General features: G+C 36.3%; 1 protein-coding gene across 18 annotated transcripts in view; it reads right to left on the bottom strand.

Moving 5' to 3' along the window:
• The window catches only part of ADGRL3 (adhesion G protein-coupled receptor L3), a 464227-nt gene that overhangs the window by 140273 nt on the left and 307488 nt on the right, over positions 1-16466 (bottom strand). For 9 of the 18 annotated variants that reach the window (XM_054566788.1, XM_054566790.1, XM_054566791.1 and 6 more), the window contains one exon: positions 1138-1440. In XM_054566788.1, the coding sequence (XP_054422763.1) occupies positions 1138-1440 (303 nt within the window). The remainder of the gene's footprint in view (positions 1-1137; positions 1441-16466) is intronic. The other 9 variants (XM_054566805.1, XM_054566789.1, XM_054566792.1 and 6 more) reach the window with 1 other exon arrangement.

Below are 16466 nucleotides of genomic sequence, written 5' to 3'. Positions count from 1 at the left end.
TCCATTACCACAGAAAACTTTACAACTAAACATGACCTCCTTTCATAACGGAAAGGTAGATTTCTGAATAGTTTTAAACATTTTGCTGGAAAAAAAATAAACCATGCGCTTTTGTAAAAGTCAACATACCTCTGGCCTTCACATCAGTTCATATACCACGGGATTCAGAATGACATCTCCACTTTGGAACTTTTCTAAGAGAAACCAGCTTCCTCAAAGCAACCAAATCAATAACACTCAAAGATACAGTCTCTACGAATGCTGCTCTCGTGACATCTATCATGTGTTTGTTTTATTTACATATTTCATGGAATAATGCAAATTATCGTCATTGTATTAAACAAAGTTCCTTGAGGAACAGTGTAACAATAAGAAAATCAGGCTATTTCTGGTTTTAAAATCATACATAAAAATATGGTTACCATTTGAGGATATTATGAATCATATCAGTAAAAAAAGGCATGAAGAGCTAGTTAGTTCTTAAGTCTCCCTTGGACAAAATGCAGGATGGCTCTCTCTGTAGTAAATGTTGAGTAAGTGGGGCTTTGGTTTCTGCCTGCATGAAATCCGACAATGTTAAGAGTCTTCGGCTATTCCAGGACAGTTACAATGACTGGTAAAAAAGAATAGTCAAACTTCTATTTCTGTTAAAATTTAGGTAGTTTCAATGATTGCCTTCTAAAAGAGAGGCACTCAGCCTCACTTTCTGCAATAGATATTTGAGGCTGGTGACAGACATGAGCACCAGCCTCTGGCATTTCCAGGGCTTTCAATCTGGCTGCTGCACAAAGAGCTACCTCTCTGGAACAGCCTGGACATTACAACCTAAGTGTGACTCCACCCAGAGAGTGCACACCATGGGTGAGAAGTGCTGATTTCAACGTGTTCCCATCAAATTCTCACCTGTTGCCTCTATAGAATGCATTTTCAAGTTCTGAAAATACATTATTTTAAATTGGCATTTAGCTGAATCCAGAATTTAAGTAAATGTGAAGTAACCAAGAAAGAAAGAAAGAAAGAAAGAAAGAAAGAAAGAAAGAAAGAAAGAAAAAGAAAGAGAAGAAAAGAAAAAAAATGTTTAAAAAGCAAGCCAAAGTAATGGCACACCTTTAGCTTAGCTCTGTAGGACAGACGTACCTATAGTTCCAGTGGGGCACGGCTGCTTTGCCATCTGTCCTTGGCGGGTCTTAAACCACATGATTTCTCGGGCTTCCACGGCCTCACAGCTCTCTTCCTGAGCTGGGATTTGGGATGATGCTGAGGGAAGGTGTGTGGTAATGTCATCAAGCACTTCAACAGCTGGAGATGGGGTGCTGGTGCTCCGGTTTCTTCTTCCTGACACCGATGGGGTGGTACTCCTGCCTGAGCTCCAAGCTGTGGTCCGAAGGGTGGTACTGGTGGTGGTGCTCCCCATGCCAAGCGGTCCTGTGGTAGAAATTTCTGGAATAAAATTCAAAAGAAAATTCCTACATTGCCTGTTCATAGTAGGACCTCAAAACGTCCTAACAGTTTAGACACCATTTTTATTTGACAGGTCAGCTTCTTAAACATAGGAAAAATAAGCCAATTCCAAGGTATCAGAGTGCTGCTTAAGTGCCAGGACAGCCATTTTACCAATACTTACCATAGGTTTGTTTATGGTTCTTCCCAAATCACAGAAAACAAACTACAGCATCATTTAACTCTGCAGTAAGCTTCTCAGTGCTTCCTGCCTTTTATACAATTACAGGATTAAAATTTAATGCGCTCTCCTGAGAGTTTTCATACTTGGTATACAAAGGTAGAAAACATACACGCTATTCTTTTCACATGAAGTATAACATGTGTATCTAAAGGTGCAGCAAATAGAGGAGAGGAAAAAATGTCAGAAATTAAAGTGCTCATGAGCTGATAAGTAAAATGAAATTATAGTCTCCTTAACATGAATTAGAGTAGCTTGATGATCTACCCTAATGCTCTTAGAACTCAACCATGTTATCAAAACTTTCAAACTTGATATTTACTAATGTAAAGTGTAAGTAGTTTCCAATTAGTTATGTCCTTTAATTATTTCCTAAGATTATTTTAAAAATGGGTACATGTATTTCGGATTCTGCATAAAAATAGTTATGTGCCTTGATGAGATAATATAGGTTATTAAATCAATATTGTATTCAAAGGAGTGCCCTACCCATACTAAGTAATCACTGTAGAGAATCATCTTTCTGGAAAAACATATTCATACTCTCATTGTAGGAATGCAAGAGTATACACATGCATACACTGCATCCCTAACTGTAAGATGAGAAACTACTACAGTACTCCTAACCTCACTGACTGGCAGGAGTCTTAGCGGATTTGACTCCAGCCAGATTCAAAGTAGCTCAGGTTTAAGGAACTGAAAGGAATCTTGTAGTGAGCTTCCTCATGTTTGTTATTCATTGTCTGCTTTCTTTAACATGTCCTCAGCTTGACTCGGTTCTCCCAGGAGAGGTGCCAAATCCTTCACAGTGTATTTGATGTATATAAAGATTCCAAAAACAGTATAGAGATGGCAGGGGGAAGTGGGCGTGGATTTCCTGAACAGTGATTCATTGAAATTGCAGCATTTTCTAAATGATGCCATTTGTTACTTGTCTCCTTGCTTGTTCTTTGTTTCCTTCCCCTTTTTTTTCACCTTTTCTCCTCTCTGGCTTGTGTTCCCTCTTTATGTGAATGATAATATTCATAAACACATTTATTCAAAGTGCATATAAGAAAGCAGGGTATCTCCTTTTCCTCTTCTCCTTCCAGTGTCCACATTCCCCAAATTGCCCAGTGTTGTTAATTCTGCCTCACTTTTTTATTTTTGTTTCTCCCCAGTCACCACAGTCTGCTCAGCTCCCCATCATCAATGGGTGAAAGGAGAACTTAACCGTTTTTGCTAATGAAAACCAGAGTAAAATGCCAGTGCTGGTATTTCAATATCTATATTTGGAAAATAAAAATTCAGAATTCATAAAATAAAATTACTGATGCTAAGCATTTAACACAATTCAAATATAAAATTTAGTATAACATATTTTGAAATAAGTGTAATTGAATTTTTAAAATTATATAGTGACAATATGCACATAAAATATTATATGCTTCAAAAATTATTAAATGTTCCAAAAAAGAAAAACATACAATTAAGAAAATTTAATGACAATGGGAAATGTATTAATATCAAAATTAATTAATAAAAAATAATATTAAATTAAATATTATTTTCATTGATATCCTTAAAAAACATGTGTCAGTGGTGTTGTTGCTAGGATGTAAGCACATGTCCTGGGCAAGTTTTCCAGCTAATGGAAAAATTCTTTTTGATTTCATACCACTAGATGAAGTAGTTAGGCAACAATTAAAAGTTAACTCCAAGTACTTTTTCTGTCTCCTTTAATTTAAATAATGCCAGATCCCATTTGTATGTTAAAGGGACCATTTTAAATAACTTAATTTTTGACAGAGACACTGAACTTTTCATTAATAATGAGCTATATGGTTTTTGTTTGAAGCAAAGCATTTCTAGCTTTTCTTTGTCTTATTCTGTTTGATCATGTAAAAATAGAGATTTATAGCAGTTAGCTATTTAGTTAAATAATCTCACGCTCAAAATTTAGAAAGTTTCTGAACTAGATTAAAACTGCATAATCCCACATGCAGTGAAAAGAGTTGTCAGCCTATTGTCTCAAATCACACAAATCAGAAATAGAGCAATTACACACTATCAGAAGATTTTGTTTGCTGTGACTTTGTACTCAGCCAATTTTGAATAGATCTATCATTTAGCAGAGTTTGTACACACATGCGCGCGCGCACACACACACACACATATGTATATCATTGTGCAATATTTAAGTGAGTTAAGTTTCAGTTTTTAAAGAGTGCAACATCACACCAAAATGGATTTAACAATAACACCACAAAATAAAAAATCAATGTCCTTTATTTTTCTCTAAAGTTAGCCTGTCAAACCATCTTCTAACTCTTGCCAGAGGCATCTCATAGGGTATTAATTGGAATATGTTACTCCCCAGACTAAAATCCTTAAATGGTTTCTCTCCAACTTCCAAAAGCCGTGTTCCTTTCTCTGAGCCTAGAGCTCTTCATGAGTCTATTTCTCCGGTTCACTTATAATGTTTCTCCATCTTTTACCTCCATGCTTAAACTGTGCAAAATTACCAGTAGTTTCCCAGCTGCACCCTGTTCCTTCAGCCTCAGGGTCTGCATATGCTGCAGCGTTCCTGTCCACATGTCCACCTGGTTAATTTCTATTTATTCTTTGGGGCTTAGCTTGGCTGCCATTTCCATCAAGGTGTCTTTTCAAATTTACCAAGGTGGGGTTATATACACACACATGCTTTGTTCAAGATTATCTCCTAACTGTTAGGCTTGTGCCTGATCAAGAGTAAATAAACTCTCGGTCATGATAGGTGAACATCAGGGATAGGGCGAGAAAGAAGAGAGAGGCTGGCTGTGAAATTTCACAAAAGAAGGAAAAAGATAAATAGAGGACAATAGTACATGGGGTAGCTGAAAGTCTATCAATAGGATGAAGAAGGGAGTTCTTTATTTCTTTATTTATCCTCATCTGAGGATATTTTTTTTGTTATTGATTTTACAGGGAAATGAAGGGGACAGAGAGAGAGTGAGAGAGAAACATCATTGTGAGAGAGAAACATTGACCAGTTGCCTCCCATTAGCACCTTCACAGAGGATCGAACCTACAACCTAGATATGTGCCCTGATCTGGGATCAAATCTGTAAACCTTTTGGTGCACAGGACAATGCTCCAACTAACAGAGACACCTGGCCAGGGCCTGGAGAAGTTATTTTATAAATGCATCTTACTCCACATTAAAAAACAAAAACAAACAAAAACACAAAAACAACCTCTAGACAGCTTTGAGAGAAAATAAGCAGGGAGGATACTAAGTCACCTCTTTCCCAAAATGATTCCATCTTAGAACAGCCACATTTAAATTGACTGTACTCTTATGAAGCACTAATACTGACAAAAAAGATTTTTTAAAAGTTCAATTTGGTGTGAAATACATTGCAAGGACTTCATTTAATACAGACATACTAACAATAAGGCTCAGTGTAGAACTTATTTCCTTGGAACTGTGCCACAGAGAGATGTCTGCAAGCAGCATCATATCATTCCTTTTGAGTTTAAGCAGATAAAAGTCAATTTTAAAGTTTTCTCTGATCCCCATCCCTTCCTTTCCACTTACTGCTGTGCAAGACTCCCAAGGGCTGTGCTCAGTGCCATCTTTCGGGAGCGTAAGTACTAGAGATATACAAGTTGTCTCCAGTGCCACAGAAAGAGATTGTGCTATTGCTAGACACTGCGAATAAAGATCTAGATTCACTAAAAAGTCATAGCAACACTTTGGCCAGGCTCCAGCCTATATCATATACCTTGAGAGTTTGTTTCTCTATTCTCCAGGAAGGGAGAAGCGATATGACACTTTCTGAATGTATACTATTATTGAATCTTACCCGGTGGCATTGCTAGTAATGAAACTATGTGGTATTAGGTGCCCCATGTGCTTGTATAGCAAAGAAAGGTTACTGTGTAAAAGAAAGTAAATCTGAATGACTACTTACATACAAAACCTTATTAAAATTATGCAATTTTCTTTATGATTTTGTTATTGTGCCTATATAGATTAGTACTTTCATAAAAGTAACTAAAAAAAAAAACTTCAATTAACATTTTTCCCCTCATAAATAACCATGTGTCCAAAAGAAAATTTTAATTATCCTGTCCCCTGAAATTTATTGCCAATGGCTTATTTCATTCTTTTATTTTGATTTGTTTTTTTTTTCCTTCAGTCTGCCTTGAAAAGAATAAATATTATTTTGAATACTTCTACAGGTTATAAAATTGTGGTGAATACTAATAAAAAGCAGTAAAAATAACCAACATTTCTATAGTTTTTTACCTCTTGCAATGTTTTTGTTTACCTTTATTATTTCCCTGAATTCTAAAAAAAATGTTCAGAGTGAATGTAACTGAATTGCTACTATCACAAATGAGAAAATGTAAGTTCAAATGGTAAATGCATTATAATGTATTCTAAACCATTGTCCCCCGATTTCATATTCTGTGTTTTCCACATAGGCCATCACAGTGGTGTTCTGGGGGGCACTGGCCTGCTGCAGGCCAACCTCTCTGCAGGGTAACCAAGTGTGTGTGTGGTGAGGCTTGGCCTTCCCTGTGTTCCCTTTGCTGGGAGAAAGGAGACTCGGGCAACCTAGCTGGGAACGTGATGCATTGATCCTGCAGTTTCTCCATCAGCTCCATTTCTGTGTTTCATCTCATCTGGATGGGGAGCTCCTTAAGGCCAAGTCAGACACTGGACTAGACTCTAGGGAGCATTGTCACATCGAAAGGCCTTGGTTCCTGCCTTCACAAGGAGAAGATGGGAAAGTGAGGAACCAAGGCACGGAAAGGTTAAGTAATTTCACCAGGTCACAGTGTCATTGAATACAAGGCATTACCATTTCCAAAAGGACTTCCCTAAGACAATGGAATTTTAAACTGCAATTTCTGAAGATGCCCTGAATCCCTCTTCAAACTTTGGTCTACAGTTGTGATATCTATGGACCCTGGTTTGTCTGCTTCACTTTTGAACTATTATTTGAAAATGGCAACAGAAGCTTCAGTGACACACTGGAACCAGCTGGTAGAGTTCACAGATCTGCCTGCTAAATTTTCAGAAAAATGTTAAACTGGGTTAGAAAAAGCTATTATTAAAAAATAAATTTCATAAATTTACAATTAAAGAAATGAAACCAAGACAAAGAAAAATGATATTCTGAATATTTCAGTCATTCTATGAGTCTTCCATTAAAAAAAGACTGAAGAAAGTAATTCTAATGAAACATTATTATCCTTGAGCACAAAACCTATTTATTATTTGGGATGGACTTTATTAATTGTTTTCATTCAAAATTCATATGTTGAAGCCCCACATGTGAATATATTTGGAGATAGGAACTTTAAAGAGGTAACGAAGATTTCAAGGAGGTCGTAAGGGTGGGACCTAACCCAACAGGACTTGTGTCCTTACAAGAAGAGGGAGAGTTACCAGGGATACATGGAATTTCCTCAAAAAACCAAAAATGAAACTGACTTTTGACCTGGCAATTCCACTGCTGGAATTATACCCTAAGAATACTGAAACATCAATCCAAAAGAACCTATGTACCACAATGTTCATAGCAGCACAAATTTACAATAGCCAAGTGCTGGCAGCAACCTAAGTGCCCATCAGTAAGTGAGCAGATCAAAAAACTGTGGTACATTTACACAATGGAATACTATGCAGCAGAAAGAAGGAGCTCCTACACTTTGCGACAGCATGGATGGAACTGGAGAGCATTATGCTCAGTGAAGTAAGCCAGGCAGTGAAAGACAAATGCCATATGATCTCATCTATAAGTGGAACCTAATCAACAAAACAAACAAGCAAGCAAAATAGAACCAGAGACACTGAAATGAAGAACAAACTGACAGTAACCAGAGGGGAAGGGGAGGGGGACAACAGGGAAAGAAGGGGAAGGGTCGTCAAGGAACATGTATAAAGGACCCATAGACAAAGCCAAAGGCAGGGTAGGATCAAGGGTGGGAGGTGGGAGTGGGTGGGGTGGGGGGAAAGTGGTGGCAGGAAATGGAGACAACTGTACTTGAACAACAATAAAAAGTAACAAACTGAAAACAACAACAACAACAAAGAAAGACAGAAGAGAGGCTATGGGAGGGCTCAGTGAGAAGGCTACTATTTGGAAGTCAAGGAGAGGGGTCTTAGGAGAAAGTAACCCTGGCAGCATCTTGACCTTGGACTTATAGCTGCCCAAACTGCGAGGAATGAATTTCTGTTGTTTAAGCTACCTAGTCTGCGGTGTTTTGTTGTGGCAGCTCTAGAGGGCAAATACAGGCACTCTCTAAAAATGCAGTATTTAAAACAATCTAAAATAGGGTAAACTTCACAATAATTGTCTATCCTCTTCTCATAAAGCGCATAGACTTTCTTTTTGACTCTCTTTCCATGTTTTTTCTTTCCTCTCTAACGTATGTACCTCCCTCAGCGTCTTCCCTTTAGGAACCTTTGTTTTGTTTTAACTTTATTCCAACATACAACATTTTGGCTGATTACAAAAGCATTTCTTTCTCCCCATCCTCCAAGGATTTATTTAAATCCAAGGTCAGTTATTCGAGAAATCTTCCCAAGAGCCCAATAGAGGAAATAAGAAAACCAAAACCATAACAGTGCTGCAAGTAGCTTCTGGCTACTTGTGCCAGGGCTCTGGGCAGAAGAAAGAAACGCTGCCTGCCCCCGCCAGGGATATCAGCTGGTAGCCGCAGAGTCGATTACACTTTTTTTTAACATTAATATTACCAGTCATAAAATTACATATTTCTTTTCCAAAGACATTTATAGCACTTGGTTTTAAGGCCTCGAGATAGTGAAAATTCCACATTTTATCAGCCATGTGAAAGTATTTCTCTTTCTGTCATTTGAGCCTTTTATATTTTCTGATTCTCTCAAAAGGTATTATCCTTATTATAAACAGAGGCAACTATTTGTTCTAATAAGCCTGACCTTGCAGTGGTCTCATCACATAAATTTATAAGCTAAAATACAGAATTTGGGGGGCATCTTATTAAAATTATCTGAGACACATTTGGCGTCTATAATGCCAGGAACTCTGTTGTATGTTGTGTTATATATTTGCCCTCATTTAGTATTGCTAGTAACCTTTGAATAAGTATTCTTCTTCATTTTGGAGAGGAAAGAAATCAAATTGAGTAATTTTTCCAAGCTTACATCACTGGCAAATGATAAAATTCCCTTTCCATTAGGAGTGTATGCTGTAGGTAAAATTTTATGGAAATTTTAATGATAGAAACAGCCGTAAAAATTCATGATGAATTTGGAAATTATTCTGTCCCAAACATTGCTCACATATGCTTTTAATGGTATTGCCACTGTCCAGATCTGCTGGGTACTTATTGAACACTTATTATGGACTAGGGACTATTCTGCGCACTTTATAGGAACTGGCCGATTTAATTCTGACAACAAATTTGTGAGAAGGCACTGTTAATTACCCTCATTTTAGAGATGATAAAACTGAAGTGTCAAGAGATTCAGTAATTTTTCAAAGGTTAAAAACATAGAAATAACCTTGGTACTGTTCCAGGGACTCCCCACTCTTAGCCACACGAACTTGCAAGGAATGTTGAGAAACTCAGCTTGATCAGCAAGAAAGCAGCCTGCCCACTGCTGGTGAGAGGGGAGGAATGGAATCCTCTTTGAGCTCATTTCTTTCTGTTTATGGCATTTCTAATTCTCCGAAAGTAAGGATTCAAGACCAGTTTCAAAAACACTGTAGAATCCAGAACACTTAATACATTGTTCAGCATATAACTAGGCAATAAATAATCAGCAAACAATAATGTGACATAATAGCAGGCTTTTCTCATACCTATATTATGTATCAGGAAGTTTGCTAATGCTTTGCAAGCATAACTGAGGTACAGAGAGGTTAAGTGAATTTCCTAACTTCACACAGGTTTCAAGTCAGTTTTTAAAAATGAATCAACTGTGGCATATATTATTTGCCTATAAGAGAGCTCAGCTCTGAAAATTACAAGATTATTTCATTCCATCCATATTTATTAATCAACTACCGAATGTCAGGCATTCTGTTGGGAATAAAATTTTGAGTATAGATATCATGTTCCTTGCCTTAGGAGAGCCTTCTCTAAGAGGTTTTACAAAAGCTAATGAAGATAGGAAATAGGAAATAGAAAGAGGAGAAATGTGCTAACCATATTTATTCGTTCACTATATATTTACTGGTGTTTGTTTTATATTACACTTAGAAGAATTCAGATATGAAGCAAAGAGACTTCTTGAAGGAGGTTTTGATATACTGTACTTTATGGAAGGTACAGCATCAATTATTCTATATATCACTTAGCAAAAAAAAACCCCTGCCAATTAAACTCTGACATGCTTTCAATCGCCAGGCACATTCCAACTTATAATGAAATGTTAAAAGGTGAAATTATGAGAATCTTAGAGTTGATAATGTACTGTAGTAATAACAGAAATGTCTCCTTATAATACAATGAGATAAATAATCATTAAAAACAGATGTGACTTTGGACAAATAATAATTCTCAGTGCCTTGGATTTTTTATTGTTTCACTAAGTGGACATGGAGGCATACCTCAGATACTGTGGATTTGGTTCCAGACTACCAGAATAAAGTGAATATCACAAAAAAGTGAGTCACATTCCTGTTTGTCACACAAAAATTTTGATTATACTATAATGCAGTCCATTAAAAGTGTGCAATAGCATTATGCCTAAAGTACAATGTACATTCCTTAATTTAAAAAATACTTTATTGCTCAACAATGCTAACCATCATCTGAACCTCCAGCAAGTTTGCTGGTGGAGGGCCTTGCCTTGATGTTGAGGTTGCTGACTAAAGAGGGTGATGGTGGCTGAAGGTTGTAGTGACTATGGCAACTTCTTCAAATAAAACAACAATGAGGTTTGCTGCATCAATTGACTATTACTTTTATGAATGATTTCTCTGTAGCATGTGCCGTTGTTTGATAGCATTTTATCCACAGTAGAAATTTCAAAATTGGAGTCGGTTATCTCAGACCCTGCCATGCTTTATCAACTAAGTTTATGTAATATTCTAAATCTTTTGTTGTCATTTCAACAATCCTCACAGCATCTTCACCAGTAGTAGATTCCATCTCAGGAAACCACTTTCTTTGCTCATCTATAAAAAGCAAATCTCCATTTGTTGAAGTTTTATCATGGGATTGCAGCAATTCAGTCCCGTCTTGAGGCTCCACTTCTAATTCTAGTTCTCTTGCTACATTTGGTGTACTCACTGAAGTAGCACATTTAATTTCCTTCAAGGTCTTTTTCTTTGCAGTCACAACTTGGCTAACTGGGGCGAGAGGCCTAGCTTTTGGCTTTTCAGCTTCTGATATGCCTTCTTTACTAAGCCTAATCATTTCTAGCTTTTGTTTTAAAGTGAGAGATATGTGACTCTTCCTTTCACTTGAGCACTTACAGGCCACTGTCTGTTCTTAATTGGCCTGATTTCAACATTGTTGTGTCTCAGGGAACAGGGAGGCCCAAGGGCAGGGAGACAGACATGGGAATGGCTGGTTGGTGAAGCAGTCAGAACACATGATGTTTACAGATTAAGCGTGCAGTCATCTGTGCCTAGTTTGGGGTGCTCTGAGACAACTACAACAGTAATGTCAAAGGTCAGTGATCACCATAACAAATATAATAACAATGAAAAAGTCTGCAATATTGTGAGAATTACCAAAATGTGACACAGAGACATGAAGTGAGCTCATGCTGTCAGAAAAATGGCACCAATGTATGGTTGCCACAAACCTTCAACCGGTAAAACATGTCATATCTGAGTTAGCACAATAAAGGTAAGTGTAATAAAATGATGTATGCTTATAATACTATACATAATTATTTAAAAACGACAATATAGATTTAAAAGTACATGGCAAAGTCAATGACAGAGAATAACAGATTAATAAATGTTTACTGTAAGTAATATGTTGCTATTTATTTATCAATTCAACCAAGGATTACTCACTGCTTACTATGTGCCAACTGCTATTGTACATTATGTGGACACAGAAGTGAACAAAACAACGACAACAGTAACAAGAAGTCCCTGCCGTCATAAACTTACATATTAGTGGGAAAGATAAGCAATATATATGACAAAAAATTAAAATACAGTATGTTAAGTATTAAAAACTGCTAAGGATAAGAAGAAATGATGCAGGGGAAGGTAATGGGAAGTGTTGGGGCAGGGGAACTGCAATTTTTACAGCGTCAGGCATGGCCTAGCTGTTAAGATGACAAGGAAGACCTGCTAGGAGTGGCTGAGTGAGAGATATGAATAACTGAGGGGCATTCTAGGCAGAGGGTACAGCATCTGCAAAGGCTCAGACACAGTGAAGTGGCCAGTGTGGCTGAACCAGGGTATGGGAGGGAAAAGTGGTATAAATGAGGTCAGAACGACAGTGGAAGACAGTAGCACATAACACTTCATAGGTAACGGTGAGAACTCTGGGGTTAACTCTATCTGGTGTGGGAAGCCACTGGAAAGTTCTGAGCAGAGGAATGAAGTGATCTGACTTAGATTTAGTAGTATTGCTCAGCGTGCTGTATTTACGAGTGACTGAATGGGAGAAGAAAAGTAGGGAGGGCGATTATCTATTTGACTATACATCTGAGGCTGCAGTGGCGGTGATAATGATGATTAGAATGTTGTGGGATACATTCATATAAAAAAGAGAATGGGGGTGACGACCCAGGAGTGTAAGCAAATTTTGAGACTCTAGTATATTAAATACTAGAGACAGGAGGTGATGGCTTTTGAATATAATATTATGATCCTCACTGGCACATAGTAGGTGCTCAACAATTGTTGGTCAAACTGATATTTTCCTTTCTATTTTTAATAAAAGAAAACTTATAGAGTCTTCATGTAAATTCTTCTCTAGCTCCCTCTCAGTTACTGTTATTTATTTAAAATTGAAACAACCACATAAACATACACTTTGAAGAGGAAGTTTTATAAATTTTCTATGAGAATATGCCTGAGGATTCCTGACTTATAAACAGCAAGGTTACATTGGTGTTCTCATTACTGTAAAATTTCTATCAAGTGTTAATTTATGTGAATATTAAATAAACCTTGGTGGTGGGAAACCAAACAAACTGGGGGAATAAATTCAACTGAATTTCAGTTTGCTGATTTCTTGACAACCAGCAGCACATTCAAGAAGGGTAAAGAGTTGAGTTGTCGTTAGGATTTAGAATACTTTCTTCCTGCTAGCTTTGATATTGTAATTTATTCCCCAGTTTTGACATTAATGTTATCTAGTTACTAGAGTTATTGTTTGATATCTGCAGTGACATACGCTTTATTATTAAGTTGTGAGTTGTAGTTTACCTATAAAGATAAAGTGATACTGAAATATAGGTGTTATGCATGACATTTAGAAGTAGGAAGTTAAAATAAATTTTAAAAAAAATTCTCTGTTTGGAAATGAAATACTTAAAGTGAACAGTACAGAAGAGCTCATAATTTAAACTCATTTGTTTGTTTGTTTTTTAAGAATACAGTGTTAGTAACTTTGATCCATTGCAGATGTTTAAAAATATATATTTGTCCATACTTGTTACAAATGCAAAGGTTTCCAAGAAACTGATAAAAAATATAAGGCCCTATTTCAGGGTACCGCTGTTATTTGATTTGTTCTTTATAGTTCAAATCTAGAAAAAAAGGATGATATTATATTTCCTTTTAAGTGTCTTAAATATTTCTTAAAAAATAAAAACAACTCAACCACAAATTCTTCATCAAATAAACTTAGGAGTGACATAAAGCGATCCAATCAGCTGCTAGAATGGAAACACAGGCTGCATAAAGCACAGGCCCCCTCCAAAAAGTGCTTGTAAGGAGGGCAGGCTTGTTTGATTACAGGTTGTACAAAGCCAAAGCTTGCCTCTTCACTGTGTCCACAGTCTAACACTGGGGAGGCCACCAAACAACACACTTTATCAGGTGATTTAGATAACACAAAGGAGAAGAGAGCTGCATATAAATGATTCTTAATTTCAAGTAAAACCACAAAAATATCATAATTCCTTCAAAATCACTTAATTAAAAGCATACAGATTATAAACTTGATAGAGAAATCATTCTGCCAAAAATACATTTACACTCTACAGTGGCAATTTTCAACCTTTTTCATTTCATGGCACATATAAAGTAATTGCTAAAATTCTGTGGCACACCAAAAATATAATTTTTGCCTATATGACTAAAAATAATACGTATAATTTTGATTGATTTACAAAAAACATTAATTACCCTTTTTTTGCTCCACAGTGACTTTTTAAAAATCAGGTGTCTATACTTGTGTACACAGATTTCTGTTACCAAGAATCAACCAATCAGATGCAAACTGATTTTGTGATGTGACCAATAACATGCAACTCTGTTATATGACCTATATATTTATGGTTCAAGACAGGGCATTCACACCAGATGGCTATTGTTGTGTTGGCTGTTGTTACTCCTATATTTGACTCTAAGGGAAAAGAGGTCAGTGTCCCTGACTAAACCATCAGGTATTGCATGTTTTAAAAATTCTTGTGGCACACTGGTTGAAAATTGTTGCTCTACAACTCTTCTTCAGTGCAGAAAAATTTGACATTCTACTTTGTTTTCCATGCACGTACGCTATCTGACATACATTAAGCACTCAATAATGCAGGATGGGTGAGTGGCAGAATAAATATCTATGCTGTATTTTGAAGAGCATTTTCGGTATAACTATGTATATTCCTGTATCTCAATTACATTGAAATTTTGATAAAGTTGGATTAAATAATTTGGTCACCTGCTCCAGATTAAATTTTGTAAGAAGACTTAATATACTAGTGTTTCAAATTTTTACTTACACAATATCAATAGCCATGATATGAGTATCAGAAGTTATGGACCTGGGCTCTCAAGAAACTTAAACATTTATACAGATACTACTAATTCATAATTACTTTCATCTAAAAGAAAGGAAAGGGTATGAACTATCTATGTGGAACTGAGGATTAAGTGGCTGAGTGATCTGGTCAAGGTATTTGCTGTTATAGACTCAGGAATAGAATTCATGACATTTATATCTAAGTCAAATATTTTTCACTAATCCTCAAGTTGAGAATTTAGCAACTTCTCACTCATATGTGCACCAAAGAATTTATTTTCTTTTAACATTCATGCAAACCATGCCTACCCATCACCTTCCAAATTAAGAGTAACAGAAACCTTCCCATTTTGCTTTTCCCCGATTGTTTTCTTTTTAAGAGACAAGAGTTGTGCATCCCACAAATAGTGAAAAATGAGTCTAAGAAGCCAGTTGATTCTGTGGGGGAATCTACCCACCAGTTAATACTTTTCAGATTTCTCTAAAGAACAACAATAACAATAATAACAAACCATCCAGACATATATACACACATACACACAAATGCATGCACATCACACATATATTTCAAATTGCCAAAGAAACAATAAAATAGATATTGATTATATTGGATTCTTCTACTGCAAAAAAAACTATATTTGAAGACCTGTGAAGAGACCTTCAAAGCGTCATAAAACAATGTGTTTACTGTATTAATAATAAAACAAAAGGCAGTGGGGAATCCTAGAAGAAACATTGATTTTAGGTTCAAGTATCAGACAATTATCTACAAGTAAAAATGTGGCTTTAAGCAAATTAATCTTCCAGAAAGTTAAAATTTCCTTATCTTTACCAGTGTGGTGATGGCAGTGATTGTGAGGGTGGGGAGAGCGGGGCAGGTGGAGGTGGGAGAGAGCGTAAGGAGGGCAAATGGCAATGGAAAAAATACAATAAAAAAAGATATTATAGTGGAGAAAACTGTGGGCATTCCTATATTTACTTTGGCAATACTGGCACACAGTAGACATTCAGTAATAGTAACATTATTATAATCAAATTTAATTATCCCAAGATGTTATCAACTCTGTTTCAGAAGAGCTATAAATAGCCGTATAACTTAGAAAGGTGAATTATTTCGTGCATTTATATAAAAGAACAGAAGACACACTAGCTTGAAGTGAAATGATAAAGTTTATGTTTTTCACCTCAATCTCTGAAGGGCATTTAAAAACCCCAGTAGTAATCTCTCACCCACTTTACCCAAACCAGCTGTAGGAAGATGTGCCAGCCTGATATTTCATTAAAAAGGGAAGCAACTTTTTTTAAGAAAAAAGAAGGTAAATAAAGAGAAAAATACTTCTTCAAAATCATTGCCTGCTATGTGGTATTTCAAATTTTGAGATAGATTTTGGAGGCATATGGGGCATAACCATTTTTTTAAATGCAGTATTTAACTTCACAAGTAAAATAGGGGAGATGGGGCAGGAAAGGGGCATTTTAAATCAATACTGAAATGTGTAATATGAATAAGATCAAAGTATTGTGGAATTCAAATTACGGATGGTCCATATAATTTTGGAGTCCACAAGTGATAACAAAGTTCTACCAGTAGTCTGATCTCTTGGAATCTAGGAGTGGTCTTCAAAAAGGGCAGTGTCAAAATTTGTACAACACTCTCCATAGGCCAAATCTTAGAGTCTTTTTGGGAGCCCAGAGCCCGAAGAAAGACTGCTCCTATTTTGCTGAGCATCCACCCTCAGTGCCTTGAACAGCAAGCGACAGAGGAGAAGCTCAATTAATATTTATTGTATAAATACACTCTAATGTCAACCAACCTGATTCATTCCTGTTCAATTGTAACAGTCTTTTTTTAAAAATTATTTTGAAATATGTATAGACTCAT

The sequence above is a fragment of the Pteronotus mesoamericanus genome, unplaced genomic scaffold (genome assembly GCF_021234165.1).
Source record: "Pteronotus mesoamericanus isolate MK-2021 breed Mesoamerican mustached bat unplaced genomic scaffold, CSHL_Meso_final contig_180, whole genome shotgun sequence".
Lineage (NCBI taxonomy): Eukaryota > Metazoa > Chordata > Mammalia > Chiroptera > Mormoopidae > Pteronotus > Pteronotus mesoamericanus.
This window is presented reverse-complemented; position numbering and strand designations above follow the sequence as displayed.